Raw genomic sequence first — 21,651 nt, 5'->3', positions numbered from 1 at the left:
TCCCATATGGGGTGGCTGCATATTCCTGCGTCACAGGGCATTGGTCTAAATCAGGGGTCAGCAAACTTTTTCAGCAGGGGGCCAGTCCACTGTCACTCAGACCTTGTGCGGGGCCAGACTATAATTTGAAAATAAATAAATTAATGAATGAATTCCTATGTCCCCAAAATAACCCAGAGATGCATTTTAAATAAAAGCAGACATTCTACTCATGTAAAAACACGCTGATTCCCGGACCGTCCGCAGTCCGGATTTAGGTGGCTTGAAATATACTCAGAGTCGCAAAGTGATTTCATGCTCTTTAATCAGCTCATAGTGGTGAGGAGGAATGAATGAAAGTCCCCTCAAAGTATCTGCTTTATATACATTATTTACACAATGGGCTGCACATGATTGGCTAATTCCGGAATTCTATTGTAAGCCAATCAGGTTGTGGATTCGCTTCTATCTGGAGCATGATTGGGTAGTTCCTGCCAACCAATCATACTGCTGCATTGTTCTAGGACCAATCAGACTGCTGCATTCTGAATCCTATTGTTCTAGGACCAATCAGACTGCTGCCTTTTGGATCCTATTGTTCTAGGACCAATCAGACTGCTGCAGTTTGGATCCTATTCAACTCAGTACATAACATGGCTATTGGGCCGGATCCTGCCCCCGGGCCTTAGTTTGCCTACCCATGGTCTAAATCCTCAGGGTTCCTTCCAACTCTTTGGTTCTATGATTATAGAGTGCATTAGTGGTGAATTTATGCTGCTTAAAGTTGATTTAACGTTCTTGCAAAACAAACCACTTTCCCCCTGCCTAAAACATCTTCTTCTTCTTTTATAATGTATATAAAGCGGAGAGAACAATGATAACAGACAAAAAATTAAAGATGAAAAACGAAAGTATAAAATGAGTAGTTGCACATGAGCTGAAATAATAATAATAATAATAATAATTTATTATTTGTACCCCGCCCATCTGGCTGGGTTTCCCCAGCCACTCTGGGCGGATTCCAACAAAGATTAAAAATACATTAAAATGTCACACATTAAAAACTTCCCTGAACAGGGCTGCCTTCAGATGTCTTCTAAATGTCAGGTAGTTGTTTATCTCTTTGACATCTGCTGGGAGGGCGTTCCACAGGGTGGGTGCCACCACCGAGAAGGCCCTCTGCCTGGTTCCCGGTAACTTGGCTTCCCACAGTGAGGGAACTGCCAGAAGGCCCTCGGTGCTGGATCTCAGCGTCCGGGCAGAACGATGGGGGTGGAGACGCTCCTCCAGGTATACTGGGCTAAGGCCAAAGTAAAAACTATCTTCCCCCCCCCCAGATCATCAGGTACAGTTCCAGATTTCCCAGGCTTGTGACGAAGCTTCAGAGCTTCTCCCACCAGATGTCAAGGAGAACAACTACCAAACTTTTAGAAAGACATCTGAAGGCAGCCCTGTTTAGAGAAGCTTTTAATGTTTGATGTATTACGGTATTTTAATATTTGGTTGGAAGCTGCCCAGAGTAGCTGGGGAAGCCCAGCCAGATGGGCGGGGTATAAATAATAAATTATTATTATTATTATTATTATTATTATTATTATTATTATTATTATTATTATTATTATTATTAAAACAAAATCCATGAGGATTAGACGACCCCCGTGCAACCTTCTCCGAAGGAGCGTCCCCCCCTATGTCGCGGGAGTGTGTTCACGCAGCGTTTTCTCTGCAAGGCAAAGGTGTCTTTTGCAGCTCTGGAGAGAAAACGAGGCAAGCGGGTTAACGGAGAGAGACCGCTCCGGAGAGGCGATACACCGGCTTCGGTTAGGGACTCCATTTCCCAGGGAGCCGCCGGGCCGGGGAGGGTGTGCCTAGTCCCGGCTGCCGCGTTTGCAGGAAGCGCCACCGACGAGAAAGAGAAGGAGACGCGGCGGGCGGAGCGCGCGCCCTGCAAAGGTAGCCGACTTTCCCCGGGGAAGAGACCCCGAGAGGGACCCCCGCGCGAGGGTCTCTATCTCCCTCTACCCCCTACCACGCGAGGGTCTCTATCTCCCCTCCTCCTCCGCCGCTCGTTGGGTGCGCGTGGATCCGTAAGGGCACCCCAGGAGACCCACGGGCACGGGTGGGGTCCTCCTTTCCTCCTCGGCTCCCACCTGCGCGCAATTACGCACGCGGATTCGTTTCCTTTGGCAAACCCTTTAGACGGTTTCTGAAAGCGACCACCTCCCGGGTTAGAGACCTCGCCAATTGCGCCCTCTTAAGCCCCCCCCCCGCGCGTGCCACCTGTTTTGGACTCCAGTTCCCATCAGCCCGCAAAAAACACAGGGGCTGATGGGAGTTGTAGTACAAAACCGCTGGAGGGCGCCTGGTTGGGGACGGTGGCCCTGGCGCAGACGTGGCAATCCCCTTTGGCAATGAGAAGTTGTTGTTTAGTCGTGTCCGCCTCTTCGTAACCCTACGGACCAGAGCACGCCAGGCACTCCTGTCTTCCACTGCCTCCCGCAGTTTGGTCAGACTCATGTTTGTAGCTTCGAGAACACTGTCCCACCATCTCGTCCTCTGTCGTCCCCTTCTCCTTCTGCCCTCCATCTTTCCCAACATCAGGGTCTTTTCCAGGGAGTCTTCTCTTCTCATGAGGTGGCCAAAGTCTTGGAGCCTCAGCTTCAGGATCTGGCCTTCCAGTGAGCACTCAGGGCTGTTTTCCTTCAGAACGGAGAGGTTTGATCTTCTTGCAGTCCATGGGACTCTCAAGAGTCTCCTCCAGCACCAGAATTCAAAAGCATCCATTTTTTGGCGATCAGCTTCTTGATGGTCCAGCTCTCACTTCCATACATCACTACTGGGAAAACCATAGCGTTTACTATACGGACCTTTGTTGGCAAGGTGATGTCTCTGCTTTTTAAGATGCTGTCTAGGTTTGTCATTGCTATTCTCCCAAGAAGCCGGCGTCTTTTAATTTCGTGACTACTGTCACCATCTGCAGTGATCATGAAGCTCAAGAAAGTAAAATCTCTCGCTGCCTCCATTTCTTCCCCTTCTATTTACCAGGAGGTGATGGGCCCAGTGACCACGATCTTAGTTTTTTTTAATGTTGAGCTTCAGACCATATTTTGCGCTCTCCTCTTTCACCCTCATTAAGAGGTTCTTTAATTCCTCCTCACTTTCTGCCATCAAGGTTGTGTCATCTGCATATCTGAGGTTGTTGATATTTCTTCCGGCCATCTTAATTCCGGCTTGGGATTCATCCAGCCCAGCCTTTCGCATGATGAATTCTGCATAAGTAGAACCATAGAATTGTAGAGTTGGAAGGGGGAACCCGAGGTCATCTAGCCCAACCCGCTGCAAAGCAGGAATCTTCTAAAGCCGACTCCCCAATGGGTGCCCTGGTTTGTTTTGTTGCATTTCTATCCCGCCTTTTCCTCCAAGGCGTTCAAGGTGGCACGCATGGCTCTCCCCCCATCCTCATTCTATCCCCACAACAACCCTGTAAGTTAGGCTGGGCTGACAGCAAATTCCTGGCCCTGAGGTCACCTAGTGAGTAAGTCTCAGGGCTAAGCGGGGATTCGAACTCTGGTCTTCCAGGTCATAGGCCAACATGGTTCTCCTCCCCATTTCATGCGCAAAACAGCCCTGAGAGGCAGGTTATATAAATTATAATAATATAAAATTTTCTTTATACCCCGCCCTTCCCGGTTCCAAAAACCAGACTCAGAGCAGCTAACAACAAATTTAAAACACTTAATTGATGCAACAAAAAACAGCATAAAATACGGTATGAAACGTGAATAACAATAAATTCAGAATTCAAAAATCAATTTAGGGGGGAATTCCATCCAATAAATATTAGATGATCCCCAGGGCTAGCTGGCTAAATTAGACCTATTTGGGCCAGCGAGGAGACCGGGGGAGAATTAGCTGTGGGATCCCAGAGCGGGTAATCTTCATAAAAAGGGGAGGGGGAGGGAAGGAAGGGGAATAAAAGATCAGGCTGAATTCAAATTAAAGGCCAGGCAGAATAGCTCTGTCTTACAGGCCCGGCGGAAGGTGGTTAAATCCTGTAGGGCCCTGGTGTCATGGGACAGAGCATTCCACCAGGTCGGAGCCACCACTGAGAAGGCCCTGGCCCTGGTGGAGGATAGTCTGACTTCCTTAGGACCCAGGACCTCTAAACTATGGTTATTTATGGACCTTAAGGTCCTCTGCGGGGCAGACCAGGAGAGGTGGTCCCGAATACGAGGGCCTAAGAGATCGTGACTGCTCCAAGGTTACCCAGCGAGCGTCGCCCAGTGAGTGGGGATGTAAACTCATAGTCCAACGATGGATGCGAAGGGCAAAGAGATGGGGACCCTATTCCAGTCGAAAGGTTCTGTTCCCAGGGGCCACAAAAAGCATGACCAGAGTGCCAAGGGCACGTCCCACTCAGGGTGTATCGGGGCCAGTGAGGAGGGGTTTGACCTGGTTAATGTTCTGGGGGCCGACTGGAGAAGCCAGGAGGGCCGCATTTCACACCCAACGCGGTTAGTAATTTGACCTCTCATTTTTCGCCATATAGATCTTCTCGCCATGGCTCAGCCAGTGCAACCGAAGCGCATCTTGGTGACCGGCGGCTCGGGGCTGGTGGGCAAGGCCATCGCAAAGTTGGTAGCCGAGGGAGAAGGGCGGCCGGACGAGGAGTGGATCTTCGTGTCATCCAAGGATGCCGACTTGACGTGAGTCGGTCCTCCCTCCAGGGTTTTAGAAAAACCCACACTTGCCGGGGGGTTGGGCTGGATGACCTTTGGGGGTCCCTCGCAGCTGTACAGTTCTGTGAGAAGTCTGGTTGTGTTTGTGAAGACTGGCGGCTCTCCGGAGAGCCCAGTCAAGCAGGCAAGTGCAGCATCATTCGTTGAGTCATTTGGTGTATTGATCCGGTCAACGGACCTCATAATAAGAGATATAAGGACAGAATATAGGAGTATCAAATGTCTCTAGAAATGGATAGAGCACATGGAAAGGTGCAGAAAAGGACAGACAGGGACTTCAGGGGGACTTGAGCACCAAGCTAAGGTGAGAAGAGCCTAGATAGCTCATGGTGTTGATAACACCAAGGTTGCAGGTTCGAATCCCGTATGAGACACCTGGATATTCCTGCATTGCAGGGGGTTGGACTAGATCAGGAGTAGGCAAGCTAAGGCCCAGGGGCTGGATCCAGCCCCATCGCCTTCTAAATCAGGCCCGTGGACGGTCCAGGAATCAGCGTGTTTTACATGAGTAGAATGTGTCCTTTTATTTAAAATGCATCTTTGGGGCATAGGAATTCGTTTATTTCCAATCCAAAAATATAGTCTAGCCCAAGGACGCGGGTGGCGCTGTGGGTTAAACCACAGGGCCTAGGACTTGCTGATTGGAAGGTCGGTGGTTCGAATCCCTGCGACGGGGTGAGCTCCCGTTGCTCGGTCCCTGCTCCTGCCAACCTAGCAGTTCGAAAGCACGTCAAAGTGCAAGTAGATAAATAGGTACCGCTCTGGCGGGAAGGTAAACGGCGTTTCCGTGCGCTGCTCTGGTTCGCCAGAAGCGGCTTAGTCATGCTGGCCACATGACCCGGAAGCTGTACGCCGGCTCCCTCGGCCAATAAAGTGAGATGAGCACCGCAACCCCAGAGTCGTCCACGACTGGACCTAATGGTCAGGGGTCCCTTTACCTTTAACTTACTATAGTCTGGCCCACCACATGGTCTGTTGTTGGCTAACAACAAATTTAAAACACTTAACTGATGCAACAAAAAACAGTATAAAACATGAATAACAATAAATTCAGAATTCAAAAATCAATTTAGGGGGGGAAATCCATCCAATAAACATTAGATGATCACAAGGGCTAGCTGGCTAAATTAGTCCTATTTGGGCCAGTAAGGAGACCAGGGGAGAATTAGCTGTGGGATCCCAGAGCGGGTAATCTTCATAAAAGGGGAGGGGGAGGGAAGAGAAGGGAAATAAAAGATCAGGCTGAATTCAAATTAAAGGCCAGGCGGAATATCTCTGTCTTACAGGCCCTGCGGAAGGAGGTTAAATCCTGCAAGGCCCTGGTCTCATGGGACAGAGCATTCCACCAGGTTGGAGCCATCACTGAGAAGGCCCTGGCCCTGGGGGAGGATAGTCTGGCTTCCTTAGGGCCCGGGACCTCTAAACTATGGTTGTTCATGGACCTTAAGTTCCTCTTTGTAGACAGAGCAAAGCCATTCTGGCTAGTAGCCATCAATAGCCCTCTTTTCCGAGAATTTTTTTTTATATATATAATAGATATTTATTGAAATTTTCAAAAAATAGAGAAAAAACAAAAAAAATTAAAAACACATAAAATTTACATTCCTTACTTTCAATAACAAATTTCCTTGACTTCCCCACACCTCCCCTTCTTGTATTCCAGTTCCAATTTTTAGCTCAGCAAGTTCTTGTCCCCAAATTTTACCTTATTATATTTAATTCATTTTAGTTAACCAATTTTAACTTATAAACCTCAGTCTTTATACATCAGTACTTATTCTTAAAAATCTTTTTCTAAGGTCGACCCCAATTCCCTTCCACGAATTCCCCATTTTTATATTAGTAGCAAAACAAAATAAAAGGAAACAGAGTATAATTGTACACCCTTTGGATTCCCAAAGCCCCATCCCCCCTTTCCCGGTTTCGAACCCCAACAAATGTCCATCAGTCTATCTGCTGTCAGCCTGGCGACCTCACGTCCGACCTCTTTTCCGAGAATTGGTCTAACGCTCTATTAAAGCCATCCAGGAGGGTGGTTGTCGCTGTCTCCTGCAGCAGCGAGTTCCCTAGTTTAATTTGGTTTGGGGTGTCTAAGCTTAGGGAAGAAAAGTATTTCTAAGGAGCCTCCGCACACACAATTTGTGGCAGCATGGAGCAAGTTGCTGGGTGCAGCCCTGAAAGCCTTGCTTCTAATCGTCTTTTGAGTATTTTCCTAAGGCTGCCTTGAGGCGGAGGGCTTAGGAAAGCCAGAGGTAAATGCACACCTGTCTCCCTGCACAGTCCGGGGGGCGCAGCTTTGCCTAAGGGGAAAGAGGCTCCCTTCTCCATCCTCATCCCCTCTCTTCCCTTCCAGGGATGCTACTGCAACCGCAGCCCTTTTTGAGAAGCACCGGCCGACTCACATCATCCACTTGGCAGCCATGGTGGGCGGCCTTTTCCAGAACATCAAGTACAACCTGGATTTTTGGGTAAGGATGCTGATCTCTCTATTCACCCGGTGCTATACCAGCTGCATGGGCTCCTGGTGGAGTACAGGATCAGGTTCAAGGTGCTGATTTTAACCTTTGAAGCCCTATACAGCCTAGGACCCTTGTACCTACCGGACCGCCTCTCCTGGTATGCCCCGCAGAGGAACTTACGATCTTCAAATAAAAACATCTTGGAGTTCCTGGGCCACAGCGAGGTTAGGCTGGCCTCGACCAGAGCCAGGGCCTTTTCGGCTGTGGCCCCGATCTGGTGGAACACTCTGTCACAAGAGACTAGGGCCCTGCAGGACTTGACATCTTTCCACAGGGCCTGCAAGACAGAGCTGTTCCACCAGGCCTTTGGCCAAGGGACAGGCTGACCCCCTCCTTTTGTAATCCTCACAGAACTCTAGCTCAATGGTTGCCATTAATTTGACTCCAAATTGATTTTAAATGAATTGATTTTAGAATGTATTTCAATTAATTGATTGTGATTTTATGCAAACTGTATTATTTTTACTGTTGTTAGCTGTTCTGAGCCCGGCTTCGGCTGGGGAGGGCGAAGGTCCTCCGTGGGATATACCAGGACAGATGGTCCCGTAGGTACGAGGGTCCTAGGCCGTATAAAACGTTAAAATGTTTCTTTGATTGCCTTGAATTTTCCTGCCACGCCAGGCACCAGATAGCTAGGGACCAGTGGACTTGAGAGACTGCCTTCTATACCTGGTACAGAAGTCCGAAATGGCTGGAGGGCACCAGGTTGGGGCAGCTTGCCCTAGGGAGAGTGTGTCCTTTACCCCACAGAAGTCTGAGAAAATTGCTCCCCCCCCCCTTTTCCGTCCTAGCCACCTGCTTGGCACAAGCCTGTAGCCTTTATTTATTTTTTATTGCTGCTAGAGATTAATCCCTCGCTGCCTCGGAGAGGTGGTGATCCATCTGCTCCCTACAGATGTCTGCCCCGTCTCTTCCCCTCTCCTCCCTCTCCCGGATAACGAGAAGCATCTAGCAGTCAAGAGACGCACGTCCACAGACTCTCGCACGCAAGGAACACATCGCACCGAACTGGGTTTATTTGCTGGGAGGCGGGGCCGTGCAAGCCTGCAGCCACGTCATCCTTAATCCCAAAGGTCTGCTGCAGGAAGCAGAGAAAACTACAGATCCCAGAATGCCGTGCTCCTCCTGAGCTGCCTCCCCCAGCTTCATTCAGGGGTCTGGCTTCTTTGCTGACCTGTGGTTGGACTGGCTGTGCTGCTTGATGCTGACCAAACTTAGCCTCCTGGTGTATATTTTGCTCCACAGTAACTAGATGATGATGATGATGATGATGATGATGATGATGATGATAATAATAATTTATTATTTATATCCTGTCCATCTGGCTGGGCTTCCCCAGCCACTCTGGGTGGCTTCCAACAGAATATTAAAATACAGTGGTACCTCGGGTTACATACGCTTCAGGTTACAGACGCTTCAGGTTACAGACTCCGCTAACCCAGACATAATACCTTGGGTTAAGAACTTTGCTTCAGGATGAGAACAGAAATTGCACAGTGGCAGCGGGAAGCCCCATTAGCTAAAGTGGTGCTTCAGGTTACGAACAGTTACAGGTTAAAAACGGACCTCCGGAATGAATTAAGTACGTAACCAGAGGTACCACTGTGCACTAGTCTATTAAAACATTAAAAGCTTCCCTGAACAGGGCTGCCTTCAGATGTCTTCTAAAAGTCTGGTAGTTGTTTTTCTATTTGACATCTGGTGGGAGGGCGTACCACAGGGCGGGTGCCACCACCGAGAAGGCCCTCTGCCTGGTTCCCTGTAACTTGGCTTCTCGCAGGGAGGGAACCGGCAGAAGGCCCTTGCCGCTGGACCTCAATGTCCAGGCAGAATGATGGGGGTGGAGATGCTCTTTCAGATATACTGGACCGAGATCACTTCCAGTCAATGAGCCACCATAGGCACTAGAGGGCCGTGAAAATTTGTTTCCTGGGCTTTTGAGACTCGTTTACCCAGGTGCTATCTGAAACCCTTTGGTTGCCCCATGTGATCCCCCCCCCCGCTCTCCTACCCCACTGCTGTGTGCTTGGGAAGGTGGCACAGTGTTCGAAGTTGAAAATTGCTCCTTTAGAAACCCACGAAATGAAATGAAAACCCTTTTCGGAAAAGGAGGAGAAATTGCTGGGATGTGCTTTGAACAGAGACAGGTGTTTTGATGCGTGGTTTCAAAATTACCGCGCACAACTGTCCCCATAGTACTCTGGACAGAAGAGGGTCCCTGGTGTGGTTGCCATGGGCACCAGATACCCCTGTAAGGCTCCCTGCCCCTCCCAGTTTTTAATCTTTTAAAACTAAGTGGGTTCAGTTTGGGGGATGTGTGCTCTCCTTCTATTTATTTACAGTCATACCTTGGGTTACAGACACTTCAGGTTGCGGGTTTTTTTGGGGTTACGGACCGCCGAAACCCGGAAGTACCAGAACGCATTACTTCCAGGTTTTGGCAGTAACGCATGCGCAGAAGCACTAAATCGCGCTATGCGCAGAAGTGCTGAATCATGACCTGCATGTGCGCAGACGCGCCACTGCAGGTTGCAAATGTGCATCCCGCACAGATCACGTTCGCAACCCAAGCGTCCACTGAATTTGTTTGTTTTCAGGGGGGAGCGGTCGCCATTGCTGACTTTTGGAGATGGGCTTCTGAGCCCTTTCTCTTACATAAAATGCATGTCTTGTGTTGCCCACAATATGGTCCTATGATCCTCCCCTCTTTTTTCTCTCTGGCCAGCGGAAGAACATGCACATCAATGACAACGTCCTGCACTCGGCGTACAAATCCGGTGTCCAGAAAGTGGTCTCCTGCCTCTCCACTTGCATATTCCCCGACAAGACCACCTACCCGATCGACGAGACCATGGTAGGGGCTGCCTCCTGATCTGCATGTTCTGTGCCCTTTTATTCACTAGAGCTCATGTGGCATAGTGGTTAGAGAGTGGGGAGACCAGGGTTCAAATTCCCACCCTGCCATGCAGCTTGCTGGGTGACTTGGAGGCTGTCGCCGTTTCTTGACCTCTCCTACCTCGCAGGGTTGTTGTCCTAGTTGTTGGCCTGGCCAACCTCACAGGGTTGTTGTGGGGGGAAAATGGGGAGTTGAGGGGAACTGCGTATACCACCTGGAAGGAAAAGTGGGATAGATATGTAAAATGTAACAAATAATATATTTGTTTTTAAGAAGTTGGAAGGCTGCTCTTCTAAAAAAGGGAAACCTGGGTTTTGTGATCTGCAGAAATTAATTGTGGTGGCAGGCTCCGCCCCTTCTGTGATCAGGGCGGAGCCTGCTGCTACATTGCCACTCCCCCAACTCCCACCCCATTCATTCTATCTAAGTAAGAATGTATAGAGAGATTTTGACTCAGCTTGCTAAATCATAAAGGTAAAGGGACCCCTGACCATTAGGTCCAGTCGTGACCGACTATGGGGTTGCGGCGCTCATCTCACTTTATTGGCTGAGGGAGCCGATGACTAAGCCACTTCTGGCGAACCAGAGCAGCGCACGGAAACGGCGTTTACCTTCCCGCCGGAGCGGTACCTATTTATCTACTTGCACTTTGACGTGCTTTCGAACTGCTAGGTTGGCAGGAGCTGGGACCGAGCAACAGGAGCTCACTCCTTCGCGGGGATTTGAACCGCTGACTTTCTGATCGGCAAGCCCTAGGCTCAGTGGTTTATCCCACAGCGCTACCTGTGTCCTTGCTAAATCATAGATCCAAAGAATTGTAGTGTTGGAAGGGTCATCTTGTGCAACTGCCTGCAATGCAGGAATCGCAGCTGATATTCCTTCACTTGTGAACTTCTTTCTGTCCTTCCCCACCCTGATTCTTTGGTTTCCAGCAAAGGGGAGTGGGTGTTTTGTGGGTTGTGGTCCCACCTTTGACCCCGGGACATTTTGAACTCCCCGATCTGAACTGATGGTCAGCCTTCTCTTCCAGATCCACAACGGTCCCCCGCACAACTCCAACTTCGGATATTCCTACGCAAAGAGGATGATAGATGTCCAGAACAGGTAGGCTTCTCAATGCCCTCCACTGCATCCAGCCCACCCCAGAAAAAAGCTCTGCCACGCCCTCACCTGCCAAACTACCCCTTACCTCCCAATGCTATCAACTTCCAAAGAAATTCATTAGCAGCATGTTGGTATTTCTACGGGCTCTCTGGTTTTTCCTTAAAAAAATATTAATTAGTTGGATCGATATTAATCTGCTGATCATCCCCTGTAACAGAAAGCTCAGGTGGTGAGTGTCGACAGACATTGAGCCACAGCTACAGGTGAAACTCGGAAAATTAGGTGATCATCACAATGATAACAAATAAAGGCTTGACATATCTTGCTTTGCATGTCATGAGTCTATCTCATATATTAGTTTCACCTGCTAAGTTGAATTACTGAAATAAATTACTAAATTACCGTATTTTTTGCTCTATAAGACTCACTTTTTCCCTCCTAAAAAGTAAGGGGAAATGTGTGTGCGTCTTATGGAGAGAATGCAGGCTGCACAGCTATCCCAGAAGCCAGAACAGCAAGAGGGATTGCTGCTTTCACTGCGCAGTGATCCCTCTTGCTGTTCTGGCTTCTGAGATTCAGAATATTTTTTTTCTTGTTTTCCTCCTCCAAAAACTAGGTGCCTCTTGTGGTCTTATAGAGTGAAAAATACGGTAACTTTTCCACGATATTCTAATTTTTCGAGTTTCACCTGTTGGTCACCTGAAAAACAAGAAGGAGGTGATCAGTATTCGCAGGGGATCCCTGGAGTTTGAACTGCAAAACTATATGTATTTACACACACAGTCGTACCTTAGAAGTCGAATGGAATCCGTTCCGGAAGTCTCCTCGACTTCCAAAACCAAAGTGCGGCTTCCGATTGACTGCAGTTACTTTAAACATTTTTTCCAACTCATTATAAATCGTTTCCCAAAATAGCCTTTCAGATTTCAGCAGCGTCTGAAGCGAGGCCAAAATCCGTCGCCTCTTGCTTCCTGTTCTGCGTTTGCAGTGAGTCAGAGGGAGTCATAGCGCCCTGTGGCGCCTGCCTTGGCTTGGCGCCAAGGGCAGGGGAGCCAGTTGCGATGCCCTAAATCTGCCTCGGTTCTATAAGGCGGCTTCCCCCCTTGCGCAGCGCCAGGGACCGAACCTTTTCCACGCAACGGATTCCGGCCTGCTCTCCAGGAAGAACGCTAGCATCACACACCCACACACCCGCCCTGCCCACTTTCTTTCCCCAGGGGGTATTTTGAGCAGCACGGCTGCCGCTTCACCGCCGTCATTCCCACCAATGTCTTCGGACCCCACGACAACTACAACATCGAGGACGGCCACGTCCTGCCGGGCCTCATCCACAAAGTGTACTTGGCCAAGGGTGAGTGGGGCTGGGCGTCTGGCCTAGGGGCCCAAAATGGGAGAGGGTGGCAGGAGGGGGGAAAGCTGCCTCCCTTGCAGCAGCGCTTCTTGAACTCGGGTCCGCAGACGTCGTTGGACTACAACTCCCATCATCCCTAGCTAGCGGTGGTCAGGGATAATGGGAGTTGCGGTTCAACAACCGCCAGGGACCCAGTTTTGAGAAGCACCGCCTTACAGCCTCCCTGGCAACTCTGTTAGGAGATGGGATTGCTCAGTCGGTAGACTCTTGATCTCAGGGTTGTGGGTTTGAGCCCCATGCTGGGCATCTCAGGGGGCTGGACTAGATGGCTCTGGTGGTCCCTTCCAGTTCCACGATTCTAAGATGTACATGGTCCAATTGACTTCTGTTTGCTATATGAGGAGAGCATTTTCCAGAGCCTTTTCCAGGCTGAAGGCCCTGTTCTTGGTTAACCTAACGAGGGCCGCAGGCCAGTGGCGGGTACGACTGAGGCTACCTTAGGTCCAGAGCGTGGCATGGGAGGTTTACAGCCCCTGGCAGAGCATTGGCGTAATGGTTAGAGTATTGGACTAGGACCTGGGGGACCAGGGTTCAAATCGTTCTGCCCAGACACTGAGGTCCAGCGCCGAGGGCCTTCTGTCGGTTCCCTCGCTGCGAGAAGCCAAGTTACAGGGAACCAGGCAGAGGGCCTTCTCGGTGGTGGCAACCGCCCTGTGGAATGCACTTCTAGCAGATGTCAAAGAGAAAAATAACTACCAGACATTTAGAAGACATCTGAAGGCAGACCTGTTTAGGGAAGCTTTTAATGTTTAATAGGTTATTGTATTTCAGTGTTTTGTTGGAAGCTGCCCAGAGTGGCTGGGGAAACCCAGCCAGATGGGCCGGGTATAAATATATTATTATTATTATTATTATTATTATTATTATTATTATTATTATTATTATTTTATTAATCCCCGCTCAAACACGAAGCTCACCAGATGACCTTAGGACAGTGATAGAGACCTTCAGGCATCCTCTAGTCCAATCTTTCTCAACCTGTGGGCCCCCAGATGTTGCTGAACTACAACTCCCATCACCCCTAGCTAGCAAGACCAGAGCTCAGGGATGATGGGAGTTGTAGTCCATCAACATCTGGGGGCCCACAGGTTGAGAACCGCTGCACCCCCTGTGACGCAGTCACCATCTCCTAGTCAAACCTACCTCACAGGATTGTTGTGGGGTTGAACTGAGGAAGAGGAGAACCACTATGCCACCTTCATATCCTTGGGAAAAAAATTTTAATCTTTCGGTGATCCTTGGAAGATGAAGGTGATATGTAAATAACAACAATTGTATTGTGGTGTGGCTGAGTGTGGGGGCTGAGTTTGGGCATGAGAAAGGGGTCTGTGATCCCAGGATCTCATTTGATCCCAGCACAAGATGCAGCTGGAATGGGAAGACTTGAGTGCTTTTTTGCAGCAAAGGGGGAAGGAAAAAGGATGCTCTCTAATTAGTCGTTTTCTCCACTCGTCTGTAGAAAACGGTACGGCTCTCACTGTCTGGGGGACAGGAAAACCCAGGAGGCAGTTCATTTACTCTCTGGTAAGCTGGCTGGTTGAGAGGGAGAATTGTCAGGGGAAAATACAGTGTGGGGAAAACATAAGAAGATCCCAACTGATGCATCAAGTTAGAATGGGTCAGCAACCTTTTTCAGCCATGGGCTGGTCCACCGTCCCACAGACCATGTGGTGGGCTGGACTATATTTTGGGGAAAAAATAATGAACGGATTCCCATGCTCCACAAATAACCCAGAGATGCTTTTTAAATAAAAGCACACATTCTACTCATGTGAAAACACCAGGCAGGCCCCATAAATAACCCAGAGATGCATTTTAAATAAAAGGACACAATCTACTCATGTAAAAATACCAGGCAGGCCCCACAAATAACCCGGAGATGCATTTTAAATAAAAGGACGATTGTACTCATGTAGAAACATGCTGATTCCTGGGCCGTCTGTGGGCCGGATTGTGAAGGCGATTGGGTCAGATCCGGCCCCCGGGCCTTAGGTTGCCTACCCCTGAGCTAGAAGGTGTGCAGAGGAGGGTGACCAAGATGACCAAGGGTCTTGAAACCGAGCCTGATGAGGAGCGGTTGAAGGAGTTAGGGATGTTTGGAGAAGCCTGAGAGGTTATAGGATAAGGTAAAGGTAAAGGGGCCCCTGACCATTAGGTCCATTCGTGGCCGACTCTGGGGTTGCGGCACTCATCTCGCTTTATTGGCCGAGGGAGCCGGCGTACAGCTTCTAGGTCATGTGGCCAGCAGGACTAAGCCGCTTCTGGCGAACCAGAGCAGCGCGCAGAAATGCTGTTTACCTTCCCGCCGGAGTGGCACCTAGTTATCTACTTGCATCTTGCCGTGCTTTCAAACTGCTAGGTTGGCAGGAGCAGGGACCGAGCAATGGGAGCTCACCCCATTGCGGGGATTCAAACCGCCAATCGGCAAGTCCTAGGCTCTCTGGTTTAACCCACAGCACCACCCTCATCCCTTATAGGATAGCCATCTTCAAATATCCGAAGGGCTGTCCGTTGGAAGATGGAGCAAGCCTGTTTTCTGCTGCTCCAGAGGTCCCGTTGTCTCGGAGGGTTTGCAAGGGGCAGGCAAATGTTTGAGGACCAGGGTGGAGCAGCCTTAACTCTGTGACACCCCCAAGCAACGTTGCACGTGGGACCCTGTGAAGATGGGGGCACCCCAAGGCTCCAGCAGAACCGCCCCTCTTGGAGAGGAAGCGAGGAGACGATGGATATCTGGTCTCTGGTCATTGCAGGACTTGGCGCGGCTCTTCCTCTGGGTCCTGAGGGAATATGATGAAGTGGAGCCCATCATCTTGTCGGGTAAGGCCCTCCCCATGCAGAATTGAACACACAACACACACACACACACACACGTTGCCCCCAAACCAACAGTTACCGTATTTTTCGCTCCATAAGACGCACTTTTTTCTTCCTAAAAAGTAAGGGGAAATGTCTGTGCGTCTTATGGAGCGAATGCGTGGTCCCTGGAGCCGAATTGTCCAGGGGCAAATAGCAGATCATGCTTTTTTTTTTTTGAAAGAGGGAAGTGGATGTTGAAACAAAGCCGCTGATCGTTTGCCGATCGGGGAGAGAGATAAGGGACGCTAGAGATAAAGGAGGCTGCCTGAGAGGGGGGAGGTGAAGACAGTGAACTTGCAAGGAGAGGAGACAGGAAGACTAAAGCAATGAGGAGAGAAATTAGAAGAAAAGGAGGAGCAAAAACTGCTCCAGCTAAGGAAAAGACACTAAGGCAAACAAGAAGGAAGGGAGTGTTGAAAGGAAGCAGCTGATCGGCAAGCGATGGGGAGGGAGATAAGAGACATTAGAGATAAAGGAGGCTGCCTGGGAGAGGAGAGGTAAAAGCCCAGGGATCCTCAGGATTTTTACGTTGGGCCACCCCAAATTCACCATCAGATCACATAGCATGTCCATGGCTACATTCTGCACCCAAAAAACCGCGCACCCACTGTTTCCTGGGGCTGCAATGGTGCAAAAATGTGGTTACAAAGCACGGATCCACATGGATCCTCAGGATTTTTGCATTGGGTCACCCCAAATTCACCATCAGATCACATGTCTGTGGCCACAGCATGAACCTCCTCTAAAAAATAGGGTGCGTCTTATGGTCAGGTGCATCTTATGGAGCAAAAAATACGGTAGATCAAGAAATGCTCTCAGGACATGGGCCTTCATTACAAAACTTCTCCTCTGTTGGAGGCTTTTAAACGGAGCTTGGAGGTCCATCCGTTGCTTATTCAGCTGAAATTCCTGCATCGCCGGGGGTTGGGCTAGATGACCCCCAGGATCCCCATAATTCTGTGATTCTATGAGTCAGAGGAATGGCATGCCCCAAACTCTCTCGCCCTCTTTTTCCTTGCTTTTCCTATCCAGCCTCTTTCAACTCGGGGTGGGGGGCACACCTGCCAATTGGTGGCCTTCTCGGGGCCACAGACCCATAGGATTGCATTCCCAGAGCAATTTATTCCATTTCCACACCATTTTCTGAACTCTTGATTTCTGCCTTAAGATGGAGCTTTCGCGTGAGTCAAAAGCCACTTCCAGAAATGCAGTGGAATCGATCGCTCTCCTTTCTGTGCTGTTTGCAAACGAGTTTTCCCACCCGCAAGCAGGTTAGCATAGAATTCAGTGCTAACCTTGTTCTCTATTCCGCTGTGGAGGAAATCCACCTCTCAGAATTCAGGCGGCGGCAGGCCAGTGGGCGGCAGGATGACCTACCGTATTTTTCGCTCTATAAGATGCACCCGACCATAAAGCGCACCTAGTTTTTAGAGGAGGAAAACAAGAAACAAGAAAGCAATGCAAAGCCCCTTGACCGAAGAGGCAGGAGCGCTCCCGCTGCACTCAAGAGGCTTTGTGTGGCTATCCCCAAAGCCAGAAGAGCAAGAGGGATCGGTGCTTCTGGGATAGCTGGGGATGAAGGCTCCTCCCTCCCTGAAGAGGCTGCTCGCGGCTAAGCCAGAAGCTAGAACAGCGAGAGGGAGCGCTGCGCAGCGATCCATCTCACTGTTCTGGCTTCTGGGATACCTGCGCAGCCTGCATTCACTCCATAAGTCGTACACACATTTCCCCTTACTTTTTAGGAGGGAAAAAGTGTGTCTTATGAAGCGAAAAATACGGTATGTAGCCCTGGGCAGTGGAGCTCACTTCCATAACGGTGTTGTTTTGCTTCCTGTCTGTTTAGTCGGCGAAGAGGACGAAGTCTCCATTCGGGAAGCAGCCGAGTGTGTGGTGAGAGCAATGGACTTCAAGGGAGAGCTCCTTGTATCCTTGCGCATGGTTTCCCAAGGCCCTGCAACCCCTCTTGAGGGCGCCACAAGGGCTGTGACCTTTTCTGGGTTCGCCTCCCCTCTTCTTATGGAAAGCAAAACAGATGGTTCCACTTTTCCCCTTGAAACTGTTTTTTCTGCTGGCAAAAAGCAAAGGCTTCCAAATGGCCCCTGCATATCTTCTTCCCTTCCACAAAAGTGCAACTGATGCCAACGAGGGCGTTTTTTCCCCATTGGGAAAAAGGTTTACAAAACAGAACGGCACCTTCTTCCCACTCCAAGCTGAACTGGGGCCTTGTGCAGCCACTATTCAGTTTTTTAAAAAACACAAACCTACTACAGAATCTCCTTCTCATAACTCTTCCACCCTGTGTGTCGTTGCGCCTTTCAGAGCAAGGTTTCCAAAAACTTGGGTCTCCAGCTGCTTTTGGACTACAACTCCCATCATCCCAGTGGCCAGGGATGATGGGAATTGTAGTCCCAAAGCAGCTGGAGACCCAAGTTTGGGAAACACTGTTTTTTAGAGGAAGGAATGGGGAACCGTTTCCGGACCACGTGGCAGTGGCGGGCAAGACCAGAGCTGCCCCCAAATCAGCAGAAAGTGCTTTTTTCCCTTTAACCTGGGCCCCTTCCTAGTTCGATACAACAAAGTCGGATGGACAGTTCAAGAAAACAGCCAGCAACAGCAAGCTGAAGAAATACCTCCCCGATTTCCAGTTTACACCGTTTGAGCGAGGTGAGAAAAGTGCAGCTCTTGCTCCTCAAAGCCAGGGTTGGGATGGGAGCGGCTGTAAACGAGCTTAATCCAGGGCGCCATTTATTCCGAGAGCAGCTGCTCTCCAAGGTTGAGATCCTGCCTAGCCTTCCGACGGATTGTGCTTGTGCAACAACAACAGAACTGCCAAACCCAGAGCCCGGGGTGACGGCAAGGTGAGGCCCACCCCTGTCCTTCAACATGCTTCTTCTCTCTGAGCAGTTTGAGTCCTTTGCCCAGTAGCAAGCAAAATAACCTGCTTTGTATTTATTAAGAAGTTTCTACTACTTGATAAAGGGACGCAGGTGGCGCTGTGGGTTAAACCACAGAGCCTAGGACTTGCCGATCGGCGGTTCGAATCCCTGCGCCGGGGTGAGCTCCCGTTGCTCGGTCCCTGCTCCTGCCAACCTAGCAGTTCGAAAGCATGTCAAAGTGCAAGTAGATAAATAGCGGGAAGGTAAATGGCGTTTCTGTGTGCTGCTCTGATTCGCCAGAAGCGGCTTAGTCCTGCTGGCCACATGACCCGGAAGCTGTACGCCGCCTCCCTCGGCCAATAAAGCGAGATGAGCGCCGCAACCCCAGAGTCGTTCACGAATGGACCTAATGGTTGGGGTTCCCTTTACCTTTACTTCTTGATAAAGAAACAACCTATCTCTGGGGTTTACATAAAAAGGTAGAAAAGCACACATTAAAACTAGCAATTAGACATGATAAAATTTCGCAATGTGGGTAAAATCAACAGCTTCAAAAACAATTATGCCTAATACAATTGGGTAGCCTTGACTGAACAAAGAGGCATTGAAAATGGAAGGAATTCCAGAGCATAGGTGCTGCTAGAATAAAAGATCAGTTTCTTGGCAAGTGTGGAATAAAGATTATTTGCTTTGTACGAGATTGCCAGTTCCACACATTGATGTGGTCAGGGGGGCACCTAAGGGGGCAAATCCTTTGTGTCAGTTGCTTCATGCCACAACACATGCCCCTGTGTTTCTAATAATAATAATAATAATAATAATTTATTTATACACCGCCCATCTGGCTGGGTTTCCCCAGCCACTCTGGGTGGCTTCCAAGAAAACACTAAAATACAATAACTTATTAAACATTAAAAGCTTCCCTAAACAGGTCTGCCTTCAGATGTCTTCTAACAGTTTGGTAGTTATTTTTCTCTTTGACATCTGGTAGGAGGGCGTTCCACAGGGTGGGCGCCACCACTGAGAAGGCCCTCTGCCTGGTTCCCTGTAACTTGGCCTCTTGCAGCGAGGGAACCGCCAGAAGGCCCTCGGAGCTGGACCTCTAAGGACATTTAAGATTTTTTATTTATGCCGCCCTCAGCAGCAGTTTACAACAGTAGCTGCACACAGCTTACTGAAACATTAACAAGGGAACAGACGCAGCAGGCAGGCGACTGGGCTGTCTCTCGTGAATTGGGGACATTGGCCTGATCCAGCAGGCCGTAATCTGCAAAAACTGGGGGGGGGGGTGCATTTATTTAGGCATTCTGTAACTGCATCATCATTCAGGTCAGTCCCAGAGCAGGACATAACAAGAATGCCAGAAGAAAACCCCCCAACTATAACAGCTGTGCATTGGGGTTACATCCATGCGTTTTCTGGAGCCACCTTAGCTGTAAACTAAGGAGCTTAGACATGGTCTGTTCCTCTGGAAAAAGCACCTCTCCTATCTCCCAAAATCTGGATGCCATTGGCCCCAGCTGATCGTTCTTCTCTTCTTCCCGCAGCCGTGAAGGAAACGTGCGACTGGTTTTGCGCCAACTACGCCATTGCCAGGAAATGACCAAAGGAATGGAACCAGGGTGGCCAGCGCTGCTGTCTGCAATTTTTGCATCAAACTCAGGTTTTTTGTTTTGCTGGAATAAAGAATGAGAACAAAAGGGGCCGATTAGGGTGCCGGGATAGTGTGCAAGCCACGTTTTTTCTGACTCTGGGGTGATAGTTTAGTTTAGCTCTTTAAAGATGGCACAGCTTGCTTATTTATGAAGCAGTACTCAGCAGAATTGGTGGGCGGAGGGGGCTTGTGGTGGTGGCATTCGCGTTCTTAAAGAGCAGCTTTCAGCACTCTAGACGACTGGTGGAAATCTTGGGAGAGGGTGGCAGGCATGTTGCACTCTTCCCCTGTTCACAATAATTGGCCTCTGTCACCTGTCCTGTTGCACCAGAGTCCTTTCTTGGAGCTGCTAACTGCACCCAGGTCACCTTCCGTTTTGGGGAAAAGACCCCATTTCCCATGGCCAAAGCTGATGTGGCTGTAGGAACCCTTTCAGTCTAGGAAGACGACGTGACCTGGAGTACAAGCCTCTCTGCCTGATCTTCTAATCCAACCTTCAAAACAAATACTTGAAGAGACCCTGTGCGCTTTTCAAAATTCCTGTCATGCATATTGTCACGGGCTCAAAGCTCAGGGATACAGCATGCCCTTCGCTGCACCCTCTCCAGCGCCTGAAGTTCAGTGTCCCTTCTTATTGTGGGTTTGGGGTAGGGTGAGGGGCTACATCTGCCGCAATTTTTTAAACCCTTGCTTGCCTCAGGAAGCCCAAGGATGGGTGACCTCCAGTTATTTTATTTCTGAGGACTTATGGGAAAGAGATGTGGAGGTTAGGAGCTCGTTGCAGCAAACCAGGTGCCAAAGGCAGGCGCTGTTATTCCGAGGTAACAACGGCAGTGCTGGCTAGGGGGGGGCGTTGATGGGAGCTGTGTCCCCAAACAGCCGGAGGGCTAAGTTGGAGAAGGCTGGGCTAGCAGAGGAGCCAGCCAGCCGGAGTCCTTCACTTGGGAGCCGTTTTAAATATTTCTTTAGCTCATCTCACTTCGACCTGTCAGAAAAAGAACACCACTGTAATAAAACTTGACAATAATAAATCAGTTATTTCTTATGCCTGTGGCCTTCCTCTAGCCCGAATTTCCTACCCAAATCTGTTTTTATTCCTTAGTTCTGTCTTCACACAACCCTGGCGTATCTTAAATAAAATGAGTCTAGCAGCAAGTTTCGCATCCTGGAAGCACTCTTGTTTTGGGAAACATAATCCACAAGTGATGTTCGCCTGAATTAGTTTTGCCTGCTCTGATTCCCCAGCGTAGTTTCACGCTTAATTCCTCTTCCCCGGGGAACTCCGAGAGTTATAGCTCCTAACAAGTCTCAGGAACCTGAACTACGCTTCCTGAGATTTTTCACTGTAGCAGACAGCCGTTCGTTTCCCCTTTAACTGGTTCTTCTTCCTAGTCTTGTGGTCTGTTCTCATTCCAACGTCTGTGGCACCAGCCTCGCTGATGGCAGGTTTTGCAGAATTCCCACCTGACCATGAAAGGATGCCCACTTTGGCTAGGCAGGTACAGTCATACCTCGGCTTACAGACTTTTCGGGTTGCGCACCGCACCGAACCCAGAAGTACCGGAACAGGTTACTTCTGGGTTTCGGTGCTCACACATGCACAGAAGCTCTAAATCG

The 21,651-nt window shown here is 49.5% G+C and overlaps 1 protein-coding gene across 2 annotated transcripts; it reads left to right on the top strand.

Moving 5' to 3' along the window:
* Window positions 1-1,821: 1,821 nt before the first annotated feature.
* On the top strand, window positions 1,822-21,189 carry GFUS (GDP-L-fucose synthase). Of its 2 annotated transcripts, XM_053395156.1 has the most exons (11): window positions 1,822-1,932; window positions 4,529-4,685; window positions 7,072-7,186; window positions 9,963-10,091; window positions 11,164-11,237; window positions 12,455-12,588; window positions 14,108-14,172; window positions 15,399-15,465; window positions 17,348-17,427; window positions 18,069-18,168; window positions 19,928-21,189. In XM_053395156.1, the coding sequence occupies exons 2-11, from the start codon at window positions 4,540-4,542 to the stop codon at window positions 19,981-19,983; spliced, it is 966 nt and encodes a 321-aa protein (XP_053251131.1). In that variant the 5' UTR covers window positions 1,822-1,932; window positions 4,529-4,539; the 3' UTR covers window positions 19,984-21,189. The 2 variants fall into 2 exon arrangements, with proteins under 2 accessions (XP_053251131.1, XP_053251129.1); XM_053395154.1 differs by lacking the exon at window positions 4,529-4,685 and having other exon boundaries at window positions 1,867-1,932.
* Window positions 21,190-21,651: the final 462 nt, after the last annotated feature.

The sequence above is a fragment of the Podarcis raffonei genome, chromosome 7, assembly GCF_027172205.1.
Source record: "Podarcis raffonei isolate rPodRaf1 chromosome 7, rPodRaf1.pri, whole genome shotgun sequence".
In the NCBI taxonomy this organism is placed as follows: domain Eukaryota; kingdom Metazoa; phylum Chordata; class Lepidosauria; order Squamata; family Lacertidae; genus Podarcis; species Podarcis raffonei.
The sequence above is the reverse complement of the archived record's forward strand: the minus strand, read 5'-3'. Positions and strand labels throughout refer to the sequence as shown.

Bases quoted from the DNA above. Each gene is read 5' to 3' on its own strand.
- GFUS (XM_053395156.1), top strand. From the start codon at position 4,540: ATGGCTCAGCCAGTGCAACCGAAGCGCATCTTGGTGACCGGCGGCTCG. The intron at 7,187-9,962 runs GTAAGGATGCTG...CTCTCTGGCCAG, and splicing joins AGTACAACCTGGATTTTTGG to CGGAAGAACATGCACATCAA. The intron at 17,428-18,068 runs GTATCCTTGCGC...GCCCCTTCCTAG, and splicing joins ACTTCAAGGGAGAGCTCCTT to TTCGATACAACAAAGTCGGA.